Below are 25748 nucleotides of genomic sequence, written 5' to 3' on the forward strand. Positions count from 1 at the left end.
TGGTTATCATATGTCCATGGCCCTCCTTCCATAACACGCTCCATAACACATTCCGATATTAGAAAAACCTATTAAATAAAGATATATCTATAACTATATTCTAAAGTTTAAACATGTAAACGACTATTTTTAAATGTTGTAAAGTTTTTTTTTCATAATCTCAAAAATATCTTTTAACTTGTTTTTCATCACATATATTAATTTTATAATATTTATGTATTATTTTATGCATACACAATACGATGTCTATCGCTAAGATTTCATTAAATTTCCATGACAAGAACCCCATTTGGGGAAAATATTATATATATTTTTAACTATTACACTTCATCTAGTGTCGAAATTTAGGATGTTAAACGATGATTTGGTTCGATTTTAGATAAAATCTCATATTTTATCGATTTTATAAAATTCAAAACCGAATAAATCTTGAATTTTGGTTCGTTTTGGCTGACTAATTTTAGTTTTTGAGCTTTATACTAATTACGACATGAGATCTTGTAATTTGGAAAAAATAACAATTGACATTTGACAGAGATTTCATGTCGAAAAATATTATATTTTTTGTTAACAATGTTAGTTTTTCAGTTTTCATGTTGTAATAACCGAAATTTTAAATAGGAATTTTAATATTAGTAAATTAAAATTTTTAGTTTATTATCATTAGATATAAAAAAAAATTGTTTTTCTGTTTCTTAAGTTTCTTATCATGATTAGATATGACGAATTTTATTTTCTATAAACAATAAATTTTTATTTCCTAGGTTCAGTTATGCTCACTAAATTATTTGAATTTCGAACTTTTCTGCTTGGATATCATGTCTCAAACTAAGGATGATCGATGAAAGGCCTTGATAATCTAAAGAACATGTATAATGCACTAAGTTCTCCAAGAATCCGAGCTCTTTAAATTCCATCTAATGAGCACGAAAATACGGATAGAACGTCGCAGCTGAACAATTCGATCTTGTCCTAGACGACCCTTTACGATGTTTACCAATATCCTAGTACCTAAAGTTGCAATAGAATTCTGAATGCCAGCAGATAAAGGAAAAATCATAAGAATCTACAGTTTGTAACATGGACACACGAGGCTTACTTTCTTCAAACCTTTCTATGGTATGACATTGTAGATGAAGATGGTGGCGTAAATTTCTTGACGGTTCTGTCTTGTTCGGAGCCAAACAGGAGGCTACTCCAGTTGCTGGATCTGTGCAGAATCCTTGTAGGTACTTGGTCACTATCTTCCCCACCAGATGCGTCGTATCCACCACTAGTCGATCTTGATAATGGGATTTCGTTCTGATTAACCATGGCAGCAGCCGATAGCCTAGCTTCTTCGACTCCCAGTGAGGAGCCTCGAAAAGGGCGGATATCAGGAGAATCTAAGCTACTGTCAGGAGATGATGCTACATTACCAGTTGAGCTTGGTATGGCACGTCCGGGCCTGAAAGCACTTTTAGCTTCAAGTTGTACAGGCATCAAGCTTGTCGATGTCTCAGAGATGATAGTATGATTATATCTATTGCTTTTGGCATCTCCACTCAATATATTGGGCATCTCAGTAGGAAGACGAATTCGCTTGCTGCCTGTCTTTCTACTATTATCAGGCTTTGGGTTCATGCGACGGCCACTACTTCCAAAACTACTGTCTGTTTCAAGAGAATAAGGCGCTTCTAGTCTTACCACAGGCCGTAAAATCTTGGACTTTTTTCTTGCCTCAGCAGCAGCCTTGGACACATCCTCGGAATTCAAACGTGCCAAAGTCCATGGACTTATCCTTACAGCAGCATGATTCTTTTTCTTTGATTGCTCCTCCACCACCATCTTTTTGCCTCGCGAACTGACAGATCCTGTCTCAGGAGGGATTACATCGAACTGCAGAATCACCATAAAAGTCACGTTATCAATGAATAAGCCTTGTGGTATTCTTCGCAATCAGAATGAAATGGCAATTAAAAATAACTCAAATATACGATGACTTCAGAAAACTTTAACCTGATCTTCAAGGAAAAGCCGTGGAGGAGTGCACCATGCAGCTCGATGGAAAGTGTTGATTGAGCTGGCACTGCTTAATCCAGTAATAGAACTAACAGGAGACATCTGAGGACTCTGCTGCCCTCCAGCTTGTTCTTGCTCCCTGAGAGCTATAATATAATCGTATGTGCTAATTCCCTGTCAATCCAACACTGAGAATTGTCAACTTTGTCAAGATTATTAGCAAAAAAACGACATTATGTCGAAAGGAAAATGAAGTCGAACCTTCTTTATCAGAAGAATATGAAAGAAGAAGAGCTGAGCAAGTGGCAGGGTTGCAATCATGGCCAACATAGTACAGACTGACTGCATTATACAAAAAAAACTTTTATTTATCATTTGGAATACAGCAAATGTAAACCAAGTGCATACAGAACTCCAGAAATGAAGAACTAAAAATACCCACCACAACAATAATAAAAGGAACCATAGTGAAACTGCTTCCTAACTTGGAGCTAATGTCCTTTGAGAATCTTTTCCTCTCAAGAAAACAACATATCAACACAAGGATTCCAGTTGACCATTGAAGTATAAACTGCAATCTCAAGTCCAATCAAGAATAAATGTCAATATTCACTGACTTAGAAACTTTTTGGCCGGAAAATTCAATCACACTTTAAAGGTAACTTTAAGGATATAGATAAAGTCCGAGGAGATAAGTGGTCGCCAATTTAATCCCAAAGAGAACTTCCCAAAGAGAGTTGAGTTCATGGAAATAGATTGAGTAGGGACATGATATGAAAACTCTCGGTTCAAGGAGGAAATCCTGATGTGGGATCAAGCAAGCTAAATTAAAGGGATAATAAATAAAAGAAAAAGAGGAAGATGAACTTGATGTACATGGAATATGATTTATACGTCGGCAGGTTACAATAAATGGGCTAAAACATGCAAAAAAGAATAATACAGACGGATACAATACAAAATACTTAGGTTAGTGAACAAAAAAGTGTTTGAGTATATACCAGGAGAAGGGCAGACACCATGAGTGTAAAAAACTTTCGGTAGTTTCTTTTGCCTATGCAATTGTTTAGCCACTACAATAACGAAGAAAGTAATAAGAAGCTCTTGTTTCAAAAAACTCAAATCAGCATGAGAAAGTGGCGTGCCTTACCCTGCAATGATGATCGAAGCGGTCAACGCATTTGTCACAAACTCTACAATGCTTACTGTACTTGTAAACCTGCAAAATGGTACTCGTTAATTGAACCACTTGAACCTAAGAAATTTATAGTCAATGTGGAGTGCAACATCTCAAATATGTGTGGGGATGAATATGTTGATGCAGAAAGCAATTACGACATACCTCTACTTCACACAAACTGCAGTAGAACATCCCATCTCCGCTCATTTGTTGCTCAAAAGATTCTTCATGAGAGTTACAAACATAAGCACAAGGAAATAAAGCCAGCAGAGGAGTGAAGAAGGGCTTATGATGAAGCGAGGGTTTCTTCCTTTCAGGTTCAGAAACACATTCTGCTGTTGACTGAATGCCACTTTTGCTCCCCTTATTAGTATCCTCCCGGGTTATAGTAATATTGGCGTCCTGAATTGAAGAAGTTGACTGTCCACCGTGTATAGGAGCATTCAATTCGGGTTGTTTTTTGTTTTCAGGAATTTTAAGGTATTTCTTCGATCTAAAGACTCCTGAATCCGCAGGATCAGCAGCAGCACACCATATATATAGACCAAACACACATATAATCTGTGAAACAGTAATACAAAAGTGTAAGAGTATAAAAGTACATATTCACATCTCAACCCCACAACCATACAAAAGAATATTCTGAATGACAAAAAACCAAGCACCAATTAAGTTTACTATGCTTCATGAGTTTTTCTTTCAGGTTAACTAACTTGGATATTAGCAATACATGATGATGCTCACCAACAAGAAAAGAAAAAGGAGGAAAGTGAGACAACTCCATATTTTAATTTTATTGCTGCCATTGAATCATGTGGTCTGTGTGTAAAACATTATAGAGTAAATTAGATTACATGCACCAGCCACCTCAGCTATCAGTTTCAAAAGATATCGAAAATGTTGCTAATACCACAGACTCTGAGTAACAAATTGTTAAGCATTCCAAAGTTTGACATGTTACTACACCTAACCAGCCAATGTACTTCATGAATACAGCTCGCAGCCAACCAAGAAACCTTACATTTTAAATTAATCACTCGTGTTGGGCAGTTTCAATTTAAATAATTTGAACCATTAGGACTCCTTTATTTTCAAAAATAAATCCATTTACTTCTCAAGCACAGATGGAACCAGGACCAGTGCATGAAAAAGTAAAGTTACAAGATAAAAAGATAGTCAAAAATCAATATTCTGTACTTCCCGAAGCCAAATACTAATATAGACAAACTACAATCTTTAAATTACTTTAGTGAAATCTTTGATGGAGGAACTTGTGGCTCCCTAATGCCCCTGCATATGTGACAAATTGCCAAAGAACAAGCATCTTAAAGTCCTTTACATCAGTGACGGGCCTCAGTAACTTTAATGCTTATCTACAATTTACAATTTTCTTCAAAAGATAAAATAAAAAAACTGAAAATGAAAAAACAGAGTAAAGAGGAGTGAAGTTCAACAAGAGACTCATCCGGTATATTAAACTGATAAAGGGAAGATTAATCAGAAAGAAGCAAGATTTGAAATCACAGATCTACGTTTTCTAACAGCCCAGTAAAAATGTAACGTCAATGCCAAAAGGGAAAGTGAAGTAATCTCAAAAGAAGGAAGCAAGGTGCTTACAAGAGGAGTGTAAATCCCCATGACTATGTATTGGAACAACTGCTTTCCCAGAAAAGGGGCAAAGAAAACATAGAAAGCAAATCCCAAAGCAAGAAAAACAGCAACTGCTACCACCTGCACACACACTCATCTGAGTTCAAACCATTTTCAACATCTCAAAGAAATCCAAAACCAATTAAGAAATATAAATATATGCATACATTCGCAGTACGGTACACACATTTGAGAGTGACTGTGTGTAAAAAACGAAGAAAATAATACCTGGAGAGGATGGTAGGGAAGCTGCCATCCATGATTCCTCATTGTGATGATTGAACACTTCGTAACCAAGAAATTTGTTTGCAAGAAAAGGTACGGATAAGGAGGAAAAAAAGGCCAAGTTTTTAACTTCTAGTCTAAAAAACAAGTTCTACTGTACACCAACCTAAACTTCTTGCAAGCTCATTTCCTGAATCTTCCACCAGAAAAAAGGTAAAATCAAAAAATCCCGTAAAAACTTGCCTCCTGAAAAGCTGAGATCGAACGAAAACACATTCCCAAAGTGGGGTCCGGAAATGAAGCCATCAAGATGTGCCGAGACCTCTGTTCAACTCAATCATAGCCCACCAACCAACTCAAGGCAACACATTGATGGTGAACAGTGAAAAAAAAAAAAAAAAGGGTTTCACCTTTGGAGTTGAAATGATCATTCAACACATGGGTGTTCTCCTTTTCTTCTTATTTTTTCTTTCCCTGTTTCTTGACAAGCCTTTCGCTTCCACCAAAGCAAAGCAAAGATATGCTTAGAGAAGAGAGAGAAAGAGGAGAGAGACTGGCAATTTTAGCTTTTCTTAAGCCTACAATTGAATTACCTACTCAACAACATTACCACCTCTCACTTTTTTCCCTTGTTTCTAGCATTGTCTTTTTCCGTTCCTTGGCCAGAAAAATTCAATATATCGTCTGTCACAGGTCAGAGATACACCCGCCACACAGCCAGTTGTACATTCTGCTCCCTTTTTTTTTATTCTTTTATTATTTGTTTTCATTGGAGCAGTGATTTAAAACTCTAACGACTTCATTAATGGCTTTCCTTCGCTCCTATCTGGCCATCTCTCTCTCTCTCATTGTCTTTGTTCAACTTTTTTTTTTTACTGGGAATGCAGCAGCAGCAGAAGAGTCAAATAACTTTTTTACTGACACGAGTTGATACTGTAGTTTATTAAAAAAATTGATTATTTTAGTTCTGATACGACCTTATCTAATCTAATCGATTCGAGACGACTAAAAATAATTTAACAAAAAAATTACATGATTATGCCATCTTTGATAGATAGATTGATAGATAATTTGTCTGTGAGATAGGTTAACCTGTCAATATTTATAATAAAAAGTAATACTATTAGCATAAAAAGTAATATTTTTTAATAAATTACCTAAATAAGAGATCTGTCTCACAAAATACGGTCCGTGAGACCGTCTCACACAAGTTTTTACCAGCGTTTTTTTGAACCCGAGATGTTTTTCTACGTCATGTTTTGGCTTACTTACAGAAACTGTGGTTGCTTGGTTTTATTCGGATTATATGAAAGTTGAAAAACATTTAACTCATTCAAAATACAATAATATTCAAAAAACAAACCCACGGGATATATATATAATAACGAAAGAAAACAAAATCCCATTTGAATTATTGGGATATTAAAGAAATATTTCAATCTCGGTCGTTTTGTTCTAAAAGTCCAAAGGGAGTTGTTAAATTTTTACTGCCTAAAATGGAAGCAGTTTGGATCTAGGAGTAGATTGGAATAGGATCAAACACTTGCTCCATAAAAGTTTTTTTTTATTGATTTTATACTTCGATATTGAAAGTAAAAGAATTACATTTTTTGGAGTAATTTCAGGAATTGATGATGGAGGACGACATTGATTGATGGTCTTCAATGCATCGAGTAGGGAGGAAGTAGTTAAAATAATAAGAACAATTATAACTATGAGAGGCTTATATATAGAAAAAAGTATAAAATCTCACACATTAAATAAAGTGTAGGTCTTTTGTGAGACGGTCTCACGAATCTGTGAGACATGTCAACTCTACTGATATTCACAATAAAAAGTAATAATCTTAGCATAAAAAGTAATACTTTTTCATGAATGACTCAAATAAAAGATCTGTCTCACCATATACGACCCATGAGATCGTCTCACACAAGTTTTTGTCTTAAATAAAATGTAATTTAAAATTTCGTGCTTTAAAAAATCAAACATGTTTGTCTGTTTACATAGAGTTTTATGTCTGAATTTTAAAATATATAGGGTCTGTTTGGAAAATATCTTATAAAACGTTTTTAATATTTTATAAGTGAAAAATTTTTAAAATTATTTGGACAATATTTTGATAAAAAGCTTATGAAAATATTTTTTAATAAAGCATTTTTTAAATATGGCTTTTAGAGAACAGAAGAGAGGTGTTTTTTGGTGTTTTTTTTTAACACAGTCAAACGGGCCATGAACCGGATCAATTTGTAAATGGATCATTCCATCTCAAAATCTTCTCTCGCATCTAGCTAAGAAATCCTAGTAGTGTGTTTGGAATCATGGAATTCAAGGAGATTTGGTGGGGTTTTTTTTTTATAAATAATATAATTTTTAAAAATTATTTCAAAAATAATTTAAAAAATAAATAAATTTCAGAAATAATTCAATCCGTGCATACGAAACACGGATCATGACCTACGTGGAGACGTCCGTGCTTACAAATCACGGAAGCTCCAACGTGGAGCCAGTGTCCGTGCTTACAAGCACGGACACTGTATATTTAATTTTTTTTCTTTCTCATTTTTCGATTTAGTGACTGTTCATTTTGTCAACTTTCATGTGAACTCTGATTTCTGAAAATTTTCACGTGAATGCTGGAGTTCTGAATTTTCACGTGATTGAACTTCTGAATTTGTACGTCAAATTAAATAACTCAAATTTAAATAGTCTTCAACATTGTTGGTATATATAATTGATGATAACTTCGACGATAACTTCGATCATAGAGATATCCATTTCATCTTATTTTTTCTCTCAAATTTCATTGGCAAAATATCTAAAATCGATGTACTCTTATATTTTGGTGGTCATGTAGTTATCGATAATAGATCGGTCGAATATAACATTCCATTTGCTAGACCGATACGAGTATTACGATCTATTAATTTGTTGGAGTTGAATGAAGTTGTGCATAAAATGTTAGGAATCGATCCAACCAACTTTTCTATGAAGTTGTCAACAAAATATGCATTCATAGAGAGATCAACTTGGCATGAAATTCAAGTCCATCTCGTTGATGATGCTTTACAGTTTGTAATGCAATGTGAAAATATGCATGTGTTGCATTTATACGTGGAATCAAATTCAATTGAGCATCATGTTGGATTTGATGATCATGAATCCTACGTTCCACATACATCCGATTCAGGTTTCAATAACCAACCCGGAACTTCTACATATGGTGGTTTACAAGATTAAGAATCTTATGTTCCACAGGTTACTGAAGGAATCAGTAATATAAATTTCGATGATGTAAGTGAATCTTGGGATCAATATATCAATGTCTCCTCGGAACAAAATCATGCTCAATATTGACCGAATCCAACATTAGATATCAGTGCTCGTTGTCCGGATCTGACCACTAATGATGATATTTGGAGGACTGATCCTGAACCCGATATGTCATATAGCGAGTCAGAAGAAGAAGAAGAAGTGAATACTTTTACAAATCCCGATGAGGAGACATCATCTCAACAACAACCTCGTGCCACATTACAGAGGCAGACAGTACCATTTCTTTCAATAACTTCTGAAATGCCATCATTTTCAATAAATTTTTTGGGGAAGAGACTCCTGATTCTGACGATGTACCTTCTGGAGTACGAACAAGCTATTACAATCCGGACAAAGGTTAATTATGCGTTAATATGTTATTTAAAGATAAGAATGATCTTATTGCATCTGTGAAGGATTATTCAGTCAGACGTGAGTATCGTGTCGTGGATAGCACACGCATTTTGTGGAAGTTACGATGCAAAAATAATTCTTCTATGGTCGTTTGTCGATGGGGACTTCGCGCTTCATTGAAGTCCAAGACTGGTGATTGGAAAATAACAAAATATGACGGGACTCACACATGTATATCTACCTCTGTTGGTATAGACCATAAGAACTTGAACAGTGATATGGTGGCACATACGTTATTGGGAGTTGTTCGATGTGATCCTTCGTACGAGATTAAGTATATCATCAAAAATGTGAAAGATAAATATGGATATCAAATCTCGTACACGAAGGCATGGCGAAGTTGGAAATGTGCTATGGAAATTGCTTATGGTACATGGGAGAGCTCCGTTCAATTACTTCCAAAATATATGTGTGCTTTGTCTAAATATAATCCGGGCACAGTTGTGGAGTGGAAGCATCTCAAAGCCAACACTGAAATGAGTAAGACACTGAACTATGTTTTTTATGCATTCAGGCCGTGTGTTGATGGGTTTTGGCATTGTCGGAAAATAATTAGTGTCGATAGTACACACTTGTATACCAAATACAAGCACAAAATGTTGATCGATGTCACTCTGGATGGGAACAATCATGTTCTAGCTAGCATTTGCTATTGTGGATGAAGAAACACCCGAAGTCGATGATTCCGCTTTCCAAGCTTTGGTTGCTGACCCTGATTACGCTGTGATAATCGACACCTTGTGTCATCTAGGGGATATCTGGGAACCAGTAGGGGGTCACCGAGTTGTTTTGACGAGAAGTATCTGACTACCCTTTGGTATTTGTTTTTGGCAAGGAGATTGATGTCGGTCTCACACAAGAGTGAAGTACAAAAGTTGCGGGCCGTGGTGCTATATGCGTTATGTGAGGGATACAACATCATTGTGGGAAAGCTCATCAATTCTCAAATAATGATGAGCGTTCATAATAGACACATCAGACTTTTCTTTCCTACTATAATATCAGAGTTGTGTGCGATGGCAGGTGTTGTGTTCCGTGATGATGAGGAGTGGCTGCAACCAATGAAGCCCATCTATGGACAGGACTTGCAGCGTAAATACACTAAACAACATGCAGAATTGAGGACGCATGTGGGAGATACCACTGGATCGAGCACCGCCGCCCCGCATCGCCCACAACCGCACAGGCGGTCCCAAAACGACAAACTAGATGAGGCTCTTGCCTTCATGGCTCATCAAGAACAAGTCAACTTAAACTACAATGAACATTTCGCCTATGTTGAGTCCATGATGCACACAATGCTAATACACAGGGGCGTTGACCCAGGGACCATCCCTCTACCTCTGCCGTTCATTCATCCGTTCCATTTTCAGTATGACTATCAGCAGCAAGGGGATGAATCGGGGGTGCCACCACTGGAAAATGACGAGGATAAGTCCCGATCAACCTTTTTTTGGTCATGTTTGTTTATGTAAATGTTAGAACTGTTTTTTTGGTTGTGTTTGTTTATATGTTTTATTTTAGCTTTGTTTAATTGTGTATCTTTGTTTTTTTTCGGCAATTCTGATTTTGTACATCGTATAATTAAAATGATACAAATTAAACAATAAAAATTAGACGATACAACAATGCAAACGGTTAAACAATAGAAATGATATAGTTACAATTAAACAGAAGAATCATCGTCGTAATTAAAATGATACAAATGACTCCCTGTTCCACAATCAGGTGGATTGCGTCTTCTCGTCCCTCTACACAATCCTACATTTTCAGGATTTTCCTCGTTCGAGTAACTTGGAAAAGTGATATGTGAAATAACATATCTCTGTGGTCGAATGCCATGCAAATGATGTTGAGGACCAACATTAAGCAAATTTGTAAAACTTTATATGTTCGGCCAAGACGGAGTTCGAAAATCCTGCTGACCAAATGAACGATAGTCAGGAGTCTCTGACTCACTGAACAAACCAGGTCGAGTAATAGAGGTTCCTGGAATATTCAACTCACTGAAGTATCATCATTAACAAGGTTAGATATACAATGATCGTATAGTGCAGTCATAGACAAATGACCACCTTCCAAATGTTTTGATGATGGCAGAAATCCCATCAAATCCAAACAGATGTGTTGTCATTCCTCAACTTTAAGTGACACATCTATTCCAGTGACTGCTTCACCATCAATTGTTAGATCCTAAATTATTGAAACATCTTGTAACATGACTGTTGCTTCACCACATGTAAAATTAAAAGTGTGTGTCTCGCGTCGCCAACGTTCAACAAGAGCAGTAATCAAATTATTATCAAAAAATTGTGAGCCATATTCTAAAACTCCATAAAAACCCATATCATTCAAGTATGCAAGTACACGATTGTGTATGTAATTATCGGTGTATAATTTCCAAATCAAATTGTCTGACCTATTCATTTTGACAATATCATCAACTGTTACGAAAGAAATTGTTGACGACATATGTGTCGCTTGTAAATAGAGGACACTAGGATCTTTTGGTGTTTGATTATCTGTTATTATTAAAAAGTTTGTCGATCTTCTAGAAAGGAGAAAAGGAGAGAGCGAGAGAGAAATGAAAATGGACGAGTAAGGGAGAAAATGAAAATGAAAGAGTGATGTGAGGATAAGGCATGTGAGGGGAGGAATAAGAAGGAAAAAGGGATAAGATGCCACGTCCGCACTTAACAAGCACGGACGCAGTGCCACATCGTAAGCGTGGACGCTCCAACGTGGAGCATATCCGTGCTGGGTAAGCACGGACGCTGCTCCACACGTGCATCATCTGTGCTTACCAAGCACGGATTGAAATATTTTTGCAAATTTTTTTTTAAATTATTTTTGAAATATTTTTTATTTATTAAATTAATTATAAAAAAACCAGATTTGGTGGGATTTGGAATTGAAAATATCATTTTAATGTTTGGAAAGATGAAATTTCAAAATGAGATTGGTATTTGGTGTGATTTGATTGGATTCGATTTAACTAAGTGAAATCTTGTAAAATAAGTAAGATTTCATGGGATTTCATAGATCTTGAGTCATAAAAAGAAATAAAAATATTTTCACTAATAAATTTTTATAACTTGCTATATGTCCTTCTCAAATTTATTAGAGCATCATTTATCTCAAAATACATATTATCAATTCATAAATATTTATATCATATATATTTTTTAGAAATTTTTTTAAATCAATTTTAAATATTTCTATATTAATTTTTTATATATATAAATAAGACATTTATATTAAAAAAATTGTTATTTTAATAATAAAATTTTAATTTATCAAAATTCGATAATTTTTTAATGATAAAATTTATAATTTCTGTATTTATTAAAAATTTATTAAATTAAAAATATTTTTATATGTTTGAAAATAAATTTTTTCCTTGATCAAAAAAAGATTTATATAAATATCGTTAATAAAAAAATCATTTTAAAATAGCAACACAAGATTTTTTAGTATAAGCAATGTTCTACTGCCTATTGTTTTATTATTTCTCATCGTATTTCATTGGATAGTTTCCGCACTTATTGTGATCCGCTGGATTTACATTCGAACAAGACCAACAATAATCTCTAACAGAATTCTAGCACATTTTGCAAAATCGTCAAATAAAGGAAAGAGTTTATTCACCCCCTCTAAACTCCTTATCGATCTCCAACATACATATTATCAATTCATAAACATTTATATCACATATATTTTTTAGAAAATTATTTCAAATTCAATTTTAAATTTTTTTAAAACAAGACATTTATATTAAAAAATTGTTATTTTAATAATAAAATCTTAATTTATCAATATTTGACAATTTTTTTAACGATAAACTTTATAATATCTGTATTTATTAAAAAATTATTTAATTAAAAATTCTTTTATATGTTCAAAAAATAAATTTTTTCCTTGATAAAAAAAATAAAAATATTTATATAAATATCGTTAACAAACAACTCATTTTAAAAAATAGCAATACAAGATTTTTTAATATAAAACAAATTATTTTTAATGATTAAAAAATTCAAATTAAAAAATTCAAATTACATTTAAAATTTTTACCAAAAACCCAAATAAAATTCCAAAATCTATGAATCAAAAATCAAAATCCAATTATTTGACACAATGTCTCCTAAAATACTCAGTGAAATGAGTGGTGCTAGCAATATAATGTGGTTGGGCAAAAAATATAAATTGAATTTCAATTTTTTTCCAATAATCTTGCTAGATGTACTCCTACTACTATCCCTGCCTCTTAACCTCGAGAAATTGGTCTTTAGTCCCCAGTCATCGTTTTCTTTTGTGTTCAGTCCCTGGGTACTTTTTTAGTACCACATTTCCACATGAAGTGTACCACATTTTGTATGACATAGTACCACAATTTTGTGGGTAGAGAGTGAACCGAAAGAAATGTTTTGATTGGGGATTTTTTAACAACTTCCCCTCTTTACCTTGAGAATTTGGGCGACTGAATTTAATCACCAAATTTTATGTTTGAATCAATGACAAGCATTAAATCTACAGGTTGCATTGAAGTTGGTTCCTGAACTTGGTTTAAATGACGTCATTTACATCTAAATGTTTATCTTATGATTGATGATTTTGGTTATTATCAAGGGCAACTTACCAAACATTCTCCAAAATCTTTCAACTTTACTTTCACTCCCCTTTTTCCCAAAATACCCCTCAACCTTATTTTAAATTAATTGTTTTTTTTTTATGATTAAAGGCCCATCATGCTTCCGTAAAATAAATTAAATCTTTTACCTCTTTGACTGGAGTACCGCCGGGTTATATCCACCGTATTTTACGAACTGATCCTCACAGTCCAACCACACGATGGTTACAGTCGCAGATTCCTTCAGTAGTACTCGGCACAACTCTAATTCGTTTCCTATCTTAGAGTGTACAATAAAAGATAAAATTTTAAAAAAAATACATGAGAGGGGTTATAGCAAAGATCTCTTTTATCCAAATACCAACATTTTATTAATTACATAGTAACCTCCTGTAGAGGAGGAAAAACTTGTTTAGCTACTCACAGTAGCTGAACTTACTACACACATAAACTTGAAAGAGAAAATATTACAAATGGTTTGAAGAAAAATGAAGAGGTTGATCGATACCTTCATCTTCTTTATGCTTGCTTAAGGCTTCCTTCGGATTTAAACTCGGACTTCAAATCTTCATAAGCCTTTACAGCTTGCTTGGATACCATATAGTGGTTGGGTGGTCCTTTTCTGCAATGTATTTTTCTAGATTATTAATCTAGACATCAACTTTTCTCATTCTTTTATTTCACCGCACTGCCAGTATGAATGCGTTTGAAATTAGATCAGCTGTAATTTCGTCCACTTTTTCTTGGAACGTTTGAGCTAATGATTTGAGGGCTTCTAGCTCATTCCTTTCATACTTGAGTTTTCTTTTAAAACCTTCAGATATGTAAAATACATTTTCTTTAGGTATCTTTCTTGATGTGTTCCACTGGTTTCCTTATATCATTATTTATAGATGAAAATTTCGGGACCAGTTGTCTTGCTTTTATTCATTGGATTCCCTTTTTTAATTAGGTATTCAATGATCCTTGTCATTTTCCACCTATTATTGGTGGTCATGTCCTTCCACTCACATGGTAGGTTTTCTTTTGGTTAGTGGGTTAGTCACATGTCCACATTTAACTTTGTCGAGGAATCTTTGGGTTTTGTTGTCCTCGAGAAAAACGTGATTGTGGTCCATCCCCACTCGTGCTTGTGTCGGTCAAGTGTTTACGATCAGATCTCGGTTTGAATCCTTTACCGAATTCAGGTTTCTTCTGGTTTTGGCATTCAAGGCAGATGTTTTCTGACCATCTTCCTATATATGCCATGTTACAGAATTTTCGGCGAGTCTCTTTACTAGCCGGCAGCTAGCTATTCCACAAAATATTTCTCTTTTTCTCGAATAAATCTTCTGCAAAACTTGTGGTTTTTCCTGTCATGGTGTTTAACAGGAATGATCTGTTCACTGAATGATTATAAAATTTGAACGAGAACTTGACCTTGTCCATCTCAGTGAGACAGACCCATAAAACCCATGCTCTTCGTGTAGACATATCATCTTCAGAAATTGAAGCAACCAGGGGTGTTTCTTCTGTTGGAGGGTCCTTGATAAATTTTTGAACATTTGTATCTGGCCTCCTTAACTTGATTAAATGAAAGGCTTCGTGAGAACCTTTCCCTGCTAGTTCTGGTGCTGCACTAAAAAACTATAGCTCCAAAACATTCTCCTCTGGTCAAATAATTATTATTCACCCAAGTTTCATGAACAGCTTCCTGGATCCATTTTGGTAGTCCTGAAATTTCCGGAAAGCTTGGTGATGTAGTATAAACTGAGGCAAGAGCCCCGAATTCATACCATGCCTTGAACTCTTTTGGATATGAATTTGGTTTCATCCATACCCTGGGATATTTTCCTGAAACATCAACCCTGTTAGTAGCTGGGTTAATTCCAATTCTTGTTTTCGATTTCTCCCAATTCTGCTGACTGAAATGGAGAAATTGCTGCTTCGTTAGCACCAACCTTAAATTTGCCTTTGTCAATACGAGGCCTAAGGTTGATCTCTCACTCTTCAATTTCCGAGGTGAAGGGTTGACTTGAAGACTCAAGATAAGGATCACGAGTCTCAATTTTTGTTTCAGCCGACTCATCTGGCGATGATCCTGACTTAACACTTGTGCAAGGGGTATTTAAATCCCCCGCTACAGGTATAGAGTCCTGTACTCGAAAACTCTCCATTTGGGAAACCAATGGCTTCTCAATGCCATGGAGGATAGGCCTTTGCATTACAAACCATAACTGAGTATATGCCTGTAAACAACCTGTAATTCGATCAGAGACAATTCTCTTATCAGCTTGTTGTAGCATTCCCGCAATTTCTGCATTAACGGCCAACTTGTTGAACTTGGTTTGAAGCATTTCAAAGTGATCCCTCAAATGCCTCTGTATCTTGATAATAGCATCAATGTCAATGCTGTCCATCTCTCGTTAAAAAATCTGCAAGAATATTTTCATGAGATTTTATTATCACAATATCAAAAATATAATTCTGACATAGTGCTTGCCATCTTAATAATCTGGCTTTCTCAGGTTTAGATTCAATTTTATTCCTTAAGAAAGCTTTCACCTGTGTATTATCAACTTTTAAAGTGAATTTTTTGCAAGTAAGAATAATGTCCATTTTTCAAAAGCCCTTTTTTCTGCATAAAATTCTTTCTCGTTGATATGCCATCTTATGGCTTCTGCATCTGAGAATAACCCACTACAATATCTACATGGTTGTTCTCCATCTGGTGTGAGCTTAGCAAGAACTGCTGCCCACCAATGATCACTGGCATCGGTATACAATATCAGATCATCTACGTCTTGAGGAATAACTACTTTTGGAAGATTTTTACAAACCTTCTTTAAATGGATAAGTCCTTCTGTGTGTTATTTTGTCCTTATAAATCTTGCATCTTTTTTCAATAATGGACTGAACACCTTCCTGTGTTTTGCTAGGTTTTTGATAAACATTCCAGCAAAATTAACAACTCCTAAGAAACTTTGAAGTTGCTTCTTGTCTTTGAGACTTTTTGGAAAATTCTGCACTTTTTCCACTATGTGTTCTTGCAGAATAATTCCTGATTCATCGATTTCAATTCCGAGGAATTCAATCTTCCTTGTTGCAATGACTGCTTTCTTTTCAGATAAAACCAGTCCTTCTTTTTTGCAAACATTAGAGAAAATCTCCAAATGCTTAACATGTTCATTCATATCTTTAGATGCTATTAAAACATCATCAATGTAAACAAACATAAACTTAAATTAATCTTTAAAAAGATTATCCATTTTTCTTTGAAATATCTGGGGTGAATTAGCCAATCTCATTGGTAATACTTCCCAAATATAATGTCCTTGAGGTGTGGAGAAAGCTGTGAATTTCTTGCTTTCTTCCTGCATCCGAATTTGGTAAAATCCAGACTTACAATCGAATTTAGAGAATATCTTGGCGTTGCGTATACAACTAATCAAGTGTTCTCCACTAAGTATAAAATACCCATCAAACTCTAGAATTTTATTAATTTCTTGATAATTAATAACCAATCTGGATTTTCCTCATTTTATCTCACCATGATTTCTTACCAGAAAACCTGGACTGCTATATGGTGACATACCTGATTTAATCAAACCAAGGTCCAAATGTTCCTTGATTATAATCTGCATATCCCTTTGATCAATGATGTTCATTGGGATGGGTTTACAACGGACAAATTCATATTCTTTGCCTTCCTTAATCTTAAGGCAAGCCTTGAGTTGATTTCTGTCCCACCATGCCAAGGGATCTTCATTATAATTTTATCCGATCCTCTTCTTGACATCTTCCAATGATATCTTAGCTTCAAACTCTACTTTATTTGTATTTAGATTTATCTTAAGGTATTCTATATCTTCTGGTTGGAGTTCTTTATCTGCTCTCAACTGGAGCATTGTTTCTCCAAACCGTCTTGAATCCTTCATTTTGGGTTCAGAAGTTTTCCTGAATCACCATGCTTGATGCGAAACTGGATTGGCAATTTTCTGTAAAATGCCTCTCGTAGTCTTTGGACTATGATTTTATGATCACATGGTGTTGTGAACACTAATCGTCTAGTCTCATTTTCTTGAGTATATGACTTAAACATTTGTAGGAAATTATTTCCTAACAATATGTTAGCTCCTGTGTCATGAAAATAAATTGGTGGTGTCTTTACCTTGTACCAAGGTGTTTGACCAGCACAACCAATCATGATTTCAGTCATCCTAATTCCTTTACATAGGATCAAGATTCTTCTGGAAAAATCTCTCCCAGCAATCTTGGGTAATTCTTCTTCCAAATTGTTTGGAAAAACTCCTCGTTTTGCTGTGCAGATTCCAGCCCCTGAATCAATATAAGCAGCAAAGTATTCTGCCTTATATTGTTCATATAACATTCCTACTGGAATGTATATGGAAAATGGAGTTGTGGTCATTGGATTTTCCACATTTTTTCCTCTGCCATTAACTCCATTCCATATTCTAGACGTTTCCAAGGTTTGTGTTTGTAATGCCCGGAAATTTAATCCTAGTAATCGGTAATTATTGATTTATAATTTGATATGATTACGAAAGGATTAATCGGGACACGAAATACGATTATATTGGAAGGGCAAAATTGTTGGACAGAACTGGTGGCGGCTGAGCGGTAAGAAATGACCGCCCGAGCGCCAAAGTCCAATAGCAATACGTCTTGGGCAGAAGAGGTGGCGCCCGGGCGGTAGTTTATGACCGCCCGAGCGCCAAGGAACCTGGAGTGAGGACAGAATCTCCCGCGCCCGGGCGGTAAGTTTTAACCGCCCGAGCGCCGAGCTCGCGCCCGAGCGGTAAATTGCCACCGCCCGAGCGCGAGACGTGGTGCCTAGAGGGTGCGCCATTTGCCATAATGCATGTGCGTGGATATATATATATATATATATATATATATATATATATATATATATATATATATATATATATATATATATATATATATATATATATATATATATATATATATATAGAAACCTGCAACTTAATCTTCAGAAATGAAAAGAGAAATTGAGGGAAAGTTTAGCCTTTTGTGATTCCAATTTTAACCGTATAAAATCCATCCGTCTGAATTGTAATCCGACTTCAGTACTGTAATCCTATCAGCGTAGGCTACAACTGGACGTAAGTTTTGCTACGTTTTGACATGCTTTGAAATTATGCTATTGTCAGAATTTAATAGGATTCATATATGATGTTCTTGACGTGTTAGACATCATAGAATCGAAGTCAGATTAAGAAACGGACTGATTATGGAATTGTTATGAATTTTAGGGTATATTGAGTTATACCGGACAGATTTGAATTGTGACGGGATTACGGATGGTATTAAATATGAGTTATGATGTGTAATTAATATCTGGTGATATGGTATTGACGGGAATACTGAGATTGTGCCGTTATGCCGTTGAGTTTGAATTAAATCCAGATTGATCAGATTGTTATTGATTTGAAAGGTATATTGACATGAGATTATTGATATTGTCAATACCAGACAGGCTTTGAGTTCAAGACTTGGACTGAGCCAGGAACCGACGAAAGAAAGGTATAAGTCAATGTGGTATTGGGAGATGGACTTGAGTCGGTTTAGACTTGGGTTTCCCTAAATCACATACTTTACTTTATTGCATTGATATTTGCATTGATTGATTGATATACTTGTTTTCTTGAGTTATAGATTACAGGTATTAGAAGAGTAATCTTATGACAGAAGTGCCGTTAGTGGTGGGATCACCACGGGCACATTGCACGATGTCATAAGATGGTGTATTGGCGGTTGTGCCAAAGTCTGTCACTGGATGTTTGGCTATCGATGTGGATAGGATGGTGGCTTTTTCTATTACTGTTAATCAGTATTGTATCGATGTGGATAGATTGGTAGCTCTTCTATTACTGTTAATCGATGTCATATCGATGTGGATAGAATTAGAGTTGCTTCTATTACTGTTAATCGGTACTATATTGATGTGGATAGAATAATAGCTTCCTCTATTACTGGTAATCGATACCGTATCGATGTGAATAGAACTGGAGTCTTTTCTATTACTGTTGATCGATACCATATCGGCGTGGATAGAACTGGAGTCTTTTCTATTACTGCTAGTCGATATACGCATGCCAACTTCTGGAACCGGGATCCCTAGACTAGGATTGAGTCTAGTCTGAATGATGTAGCTACGAGTATTGTCGATAGATTGATATTGATTATGTTTCAGATTCTGATACATATATCTGTTACCTGATTACATGCTTTATATTGTTTTATATGATTGCATGTTTCGTTGATTTATACTGGGATTATATTCTCACCGGAATTATCCGGCTGTTGTCTTGTCTGTATGTGTACTTGACAACAGGTGGGACAAGATCAGGGTCCAAGAGATGAAGAGAGAGATCGTGATTAGAGTGGTGGCACCGGACTTGGACTAGAGATAGGGTTGAACACTTGATAGTAGTTGTCAAACCCTAGTTTGAATAAATGTGTTGTAATACAGGACTTGTATTTTATATACTGATATGTATATATGTTTTAATTTCACTACGTTCCGCATTTTAAAAAAAAAATTAGACCCTGTTTTATAATTGATTAATTAGTCCCAACGATGATTAAGAACTTGATTAGCGTCCGGGTCCCCACAATAGGTGGTATCAGAGCGATAGATCCTTGAGACTGAGATAGGAGCTAGTGAGCGGGGTAGATTGAGGTTTTCTTTCCTGCTTTTGATTGCTAGCATGATTCCTGTTTTAATATATGCTACCTGAATTATCTGATATTGATATGGTATTGGATATTATTGGAATGAATCAGCTGTAAGATGATCCGAGGAGGCTTGAAACAGGATTATTGTTGGAATTGCTAACCCTTTTGGTTATCAGATATGCCTCCGAGAAGAATGCCAGAACAGGGAAGTACCTCAAATCCTCCCATGGATGTGACACCTACAGCAATGGAGAAATTGCTGAAAAGATTTCAGTCATTCCATCCACCGACTTTGAAAGGAACAGAGAATTCCGTAGAATGTGAGAGCTGGTTGGACGATATTGAATCGTTGTTCGAATCTTTGGAATATACTGAGGAAAAGAGGGTGAAACTGATCGGACACCAGTTGCATGACGTTGCTAAATACTGGTGGAACACGACCAAACGGGCTTTGGAATTTCTAGGTACGGCCATTACCTGGAATGTGTTTAAGACTGAATTTTATCTACGGTTCTTTCCAGTTTCATATAGGAAGGACAAGGGAGCCTAGTTTGCAAACTTGAAACAAGGCCAGTTAAACATTGAGGATTATGTGGCTAAGTTCTCTACTCTGCTCCGATTTGCCCCTCATGTGGCTGGGAGTGATGAGGCCGTTGCAGACCAGTTCATAAATGGTCTAAATCCTGAAATCTTTACCCTGGTGAATACCGGGAGGCCAAACAATTTTACCGATGCCTTGAACCGAGCCAAGGGAGCCGAAGCCGGTTTAATGAGACAGAGAGAGGCCTCGTTTGTGCCTTCAGCACCGAGATCACCGCCGCCTCCACCAGCTCCCCGATTTGAGAGCGGCAGTGGCAGTGGGAAGAAAGACTTCCTGAAGGCTAAAGGAAAGAAATTCAAGAAAGCTGGGAGTAGCTCCTCTAGTTCGAGTGGCTCTAGACAGACTAGTCAGGGCCAGAGTTATACAGGACCATACTGTAGCACCTGTGGAGGGAGGCATTCCACAGAGTAGTGCAGAGAGGTGTTCGGCAACTGCCGCATCTGTAAACAGCATGGACACTTTGCTCGAGTGTGTCCACAGAGAGGTGCACAGGGATCACAGGCAGCTGAGTCATCTGGATCAGTTGCTCAGACAGGGAGACGACCCTCTGCCGTGCATTCCTTTCAGCCAGCACCGTCTACTCAGTCACAGCAGAGGCCGGGAGGGGGCCAGACAGCGAGCCAGCCTCCTCGACAGCAGGCCCGACTATTCGCTTTGACTGAGGAGCAGGCACAGGATGCACCTGATGATGTCGTGGCAGGTAACTGTTTTATTTCTGGTTATCCTGCGTACGTATTGATTGATACTGGTGCATCACATACTTTTATTTCTGAGAGATTTGCATTGAGTCATGTGTTATCTATTGAGTCATTGTCTGCGGTAGTGTCTGTCTCTTCTCCGTTAGGGACATGTTTGATATCAGTGAAATCTGTGAAACCTTGTATACTGCAGTACGATGGGCATACGATTGAGTTAGACTGTATTGTGCTTAGTTTATCTGATTTTGATTGCATTATTGGTATCGATATGTTGGCCAAGTACCGAGCTACAGTCGATTGTTTCCACAAGATTGTTCGATTCAGACCTGAAATAGCTGAGGAGTGGAAATTTTATGGTAAGGGTTCTCGTTTTAGAATTCCTTTGATATCTGCAATGAATATGACTCGATTGTTGCAGAAAAGAGCGGATGGATTCCTGGTATATTCAGTTGATTTACTGAAATCGAGCCCATCATTGGCGGATTTGCCAGTGGTGTGTGAGTTTGCTGATGTCTTTCCAGATGAGATTCCTGGATTGCCTCCGATTCGAGAGATAGACTTCAGCATAGAATTGATGCCAGGAACCGTCCCGATTTCGAGAGCTCCATACCGGATGGCACCGATCGAATTGAAAGAATTGAAAGAACAGTTGGAGGATTTACTGGCCAAGGGGTACATTAGACCGAGTGTGTCTCCTTGGGGTGCTCCAGTACTGTTCGTGAGAAAGAAAGACGGGTCGATGAGACTTTGTATCGACTACAGGCAACTGAACAAGGCAACGGTAAAGAATAAATATCCATTGCCTCGTATTGATGATTTATTTGATCAGTTGCAGGGTTCTTCGGTGTATTCCAAGATCGACTTGAGATCTGGATACCATCAATTAAGAGTCAGGGAGTCTGATATCTCAAAGACTGCATTCAGAACCAGGTATGGACATTATGAATTTATTGTCATGCCTTTCGGTTTGACTAATGCACCGGCGGTATTTATGGGATTGATGAACCGCGTCTTTCAGAAATACTTGGATGATTTTGTTATCATATTCATTGATGATATCTTGATTTATTCAAAGAATATGATTGAACATGCTAATCATCTGAGGATTGTGTTGCGAGCTTTGAGGGCAGAGAAACTATATGCTAAACTGTCGAAATGTGAGTTCTGGTTGAAACAGGTGATATTTCTGGGACATATCATATCCGGAGACGGGATATCAGTTGATCCCAGTAAGGTTGAGGCAGTGATTTCGTGGCCGAGACCAACATCTGTACCAGAGATACGCAGTTTTATGGGTTTGGCGGGATATTATCGCCGATTTATTCAAGATTTTTCGAGTATTGCCAAACCGATTACACAGTTGACTCAGAAAAATGCTCCATTTGTTTGGTCTGAGGAATGTGAGACCAGTTTTCTTGAACTAAAGAAAAGATTGACCAGTGCGCCTGTGTTGACGATTCCTTCAGGTACTGGTGATTTTGTGGTTTATTGTGATGCATCTCATCGAGGATTGGGATGTGTTTTGATGCAGCGAGGGCATGTGATCGCTTATGCCTCAAGACAACTGAAACCCCATGAATCTCTTTATCCAATTCATGATCTTGAATTGGCAGCCATAGTCTTTGCGTTGAAAATATGGCGACATTATCTGTACGGCGAGAAATTTGAGATATATTCTGATCATAAAAGCTTGAAATATCTGTTTGCACAATCTGAATTGAATATGAGACAGCGAAGATGGCTGGATTTATTGAAAGACTTTGATTGTGAGATTAAATACTATCCAGGGAAGTCCAATGCAGCAGCTGATGCACTGAGTCGGAAGGTATGTGCACTATCCTTATCGACGATAGGTGTTTCGAATTTGATAGAAGACTGCTGTTTGTCTGGATTAGTTTTTGAAACAGATTGTCAGCCTCTGAGATTATATACGATTCAAGCGGAACCAGAACTGATTGTGAGAATTAAAGGAGCTCAGAAAGTTGATCAGAATATACAGAATTCGATTGCGATGGTCAAAGCTGGACATCGATCGGAATATCAGGTTCAAAATGGTATTTTGTATGTGAATAATCGTCTTGTTGTGCCAAATGTTTCAGATTTGAGACATCGAATATTGACAGAAGCGCACAACAGTCGTTTTAGCATTTATCCTGATGGTAGGAAAATGTATAACGATTTAAAGACACAGTATTGGTGGAAACAAATGAAATCTGACGTGACTAAATTTGTAGCCAAGTGTCTGAATTGCCAACAGGTGAAAGCTGAAAGAAAGAAACCAGGGGGATTTTTGCGGAGTTTGTCTATTCCTGAATGGAAATGAGATCACATTTCCATGGATTTTGTGACGCAGTTACCAAGATCCTCCAAAGGTTGTGATGCGATTTGGGTCGTGATTGATCGATTGACCAAATCCGCATGTTTTATTCCATACAAAATGACATACAGATATGATCAGATGGCCGATGTCTATGTCAAGGAAGTGGTTAGATTGCACGGAGTGCCAAAATCGATTGTTTCAGACCGTGACCCTCGGTTTACTTCGCACTTCTGGCAGAGTTTGCAGCAAGCTCTAGGTACAAAGTTACATCTAAGTACCGCATATCATCCACAGACTGACGGACAGTCAGAACGAACGATTCAGACATTGGAAGATATGTTAAGAGCTGTAGTGCTTGATTTCAGCACTAACTGGCAAGATGCATTGCCACTTTGCGAATTTTCGTACAACAATAGCTATCAAACGAGTATTGAGATGGCTCCATTCGAAGCGTTGTACGGAAAGAAATGCAGATCCCCTCTGTATTGGGATGATATCTCTGAAGTTCCTGAGACTGGACCTGATATGATCAGAGATATGACTGAGAAAGTAAAGTTAATTCAGAAGAAAATGAAGGCAGCCCAGGACAGACAAGCCAAATATGCCAACCTTCGACGTAGACCGTTGGTATTTGAGGCAGGAGACCGAGTGTTCCTGAAGATTTCTCCTTTCAGAGGTATTGTCAGATTTGGCAAGAAAGGGAAATTGTCTCCATGATATGTTGGTCCTTATGAGATTCTTGACAAGATAGGAGATCGTGCCTATCGACTTGCATTACCGCCTTCATTATCTGGGATACATGATGTCTTTCATGTATCTATACTGCGGAAATATCTTGCTGATGATTCTCATGTGATTCAGCCAGACGAGACCGAGCTGGATGAGACATTGAGTTATGTCGAGAAACCGATCCGAATTATTGATCGTAAAGAAAAACAGCTCAGAACGAAGATGATTCCGTTGGTAAAAGTACAATGGACTCGTCATGGTGTTGAAGAAGCTACGTGGGAGACTGAATCTGATATGAGACAGGAATTCCCAGCATTATTTCACTAATGTAAATTTGAAATACATTTCTGTATATACTCCTTGTTGATATGATAGATTGCTTGTGATTTCGAGGACGAAATCATATCTTACGGGGGGAGGAATGTAATGCCCGGAAATTTAATCCTTGTAATCGGTAATTATTGATTTATAATTTGATATGATTACGAAAGGATTAATCGGGACACGAAATACGATTATATTTGAAGGGCAAAATTGTTGGACAGAACTGGTGGCGCCCGAGCGGTAAGAAATGACCGCCCGAGCGCCAAAGTCCAATAGCAATACGTCTTGGGCAGAAGAGGTGGCGCCCGGGCGGTAGTTTATGACCGCCCGAGCGCCAAGGAACCTGGAGTGAGGACAGAATCTCCCGCGCCCGGGCGGTAAGTTTTAACCGCCCGAGCGCCGAGCTCGCGCCCGAGCTGTAAATTGCCACCGCCCGAGCGCGAGACGTGGTGCCTAGAGGGTGCGTCTGAATTGTAATCTGACTTCAGTACTGTAATCCTATCAGCGTAGGCTACAACTGGACGTAAGTTTTGCTACGTTTTGACATGCTTTGAAATTATGCTATTGTCAGAATTTAATAGGATTCATATATGATGTTCTTGACGTGTTAGACATCATAGAATCGAAGTCAGATTAAGAAACGGACTGATTATGGAATTGTTATGAATTTTAGGGTATATTGAGTTATACCGGACAGATTTGAATTGTGACGGGATTACGGATGGTATTAAATATGAGTTATGATGTGTAATTAATATCTGGTGATATGGTATTGACGGGAATACTGAGATTGTGCCGTTATGCCGTTGAGTTTGAATTAAATCCAGATTGATCAGATTGTTATTGATTTGAAAGGTATATTGACATGAGATTATTGATATTGTCAATACCAGACAGGCTTTGAGTTCAAGACTTGGACTGAGCCAGGAACCGACGAAAGAAAGGTATAAGTCAATGTGGTATTG

The 25748-nt window shown here is 36.9% G+C and overlaps 2 protein-coding genes across 2 annotated transcripts; one reads left to right on the forward strand and one right to left on the reverse strand.

Annotated features, from left to right (window-relative positions):
• Positions 1 to 784: 784 nt before the first annotated feature.
• Positions 785 to 5874, reverse strand: LOC140837182 (probable protein S-acyltransferase 22). The gene is made up of 10 exons (XM_073203237.1): positions 5223 to 5874; positions 5060 to 5116; positions 4799 to 4912; positions 3344 to 3742; positions 3152 to 3220; positions 3003 to 3074; positions 2444 to 2572; positions 2263 to 2343; positions 1999 to 2175; positions 785 to 1878 (listed from the first exon to the last, which is right to left on the reverse strand). The coding sequence occupies exons 2-10, from the start codon at positions 5099 to 5101 to the stop codon at positions 1105 to 1107; spliced, it is 1857 nt and encodes a 618-aa protein (XP_073059338.1). The 5' UTR covers positions 5102 to 5116; positions 5223 to 5874; the 3' UTR covers positions 785 to 1104.
• A 2868-nt stretch (positions 5875 to 8742) lies between these two features.
• Positions 8743 to 9444, forward strand: LOC140835673 (uncharacterized). Its single transcript, XM_073201073.1, has one exon. It carries the CDS (start codon positions 8743 to 8745, stop codon positions 9442 to 9444), a length of 702 nt encoding a protein of 233 aa, XP_073057174.1.
• The last annotated feature ends 16304 nt before the right edge of the window (positions 9445 to 25748 follow it).

This window comes from Primulina eburnea, chromosome 7, assembly GCF_022965805.1.
Source record: "Primulina eburnea isolate SZY01 chromosome 7, ASM2296580v1, whole genome shotgun sequence".
NCBI classification, from domain to species: Eukaryota; Viridiplantae; Streptophyta; class Magnoliopsida; order Lamiales; family Gesneriaceae; genus Primulina; species Primulina eburnea.

What these genes read in the sequence shown, in the direction of transcription:
- LOC140837182 (XM_073203237.1), bottom strand. Translation starts at nt 5,101, where the DNA reads ATGAGGAATCATGGATGGCAGCTTCCCTACCATCCTCTCCAG. An exon ending in TGGGGATTTACACTCCTCTT is followed by an intron (nt 3,743 to 4,798) that starts GTAAGCACCTTG and finishes ACTGTTTCACAG; the next exon opens with ATTATATGTGTGTTTGGTCT. An exon ending in GGCTTTTCCTTGAAGATCAG is followed by an intron (nt 1,879 to 1,998) that starts GTTAAAGTTTTC and finishes GTGATTCTGCAG; the next exon opens with TTCGATGTAATCCCTCCTGA.
- LOC140835673 (XM_073201073.1), top strand. Translation starts at nt 8,743, where the DNA reads ATGTTATTTAAAGATAAGAATGATCTTATTGCATCTGTGAAGGATTAT.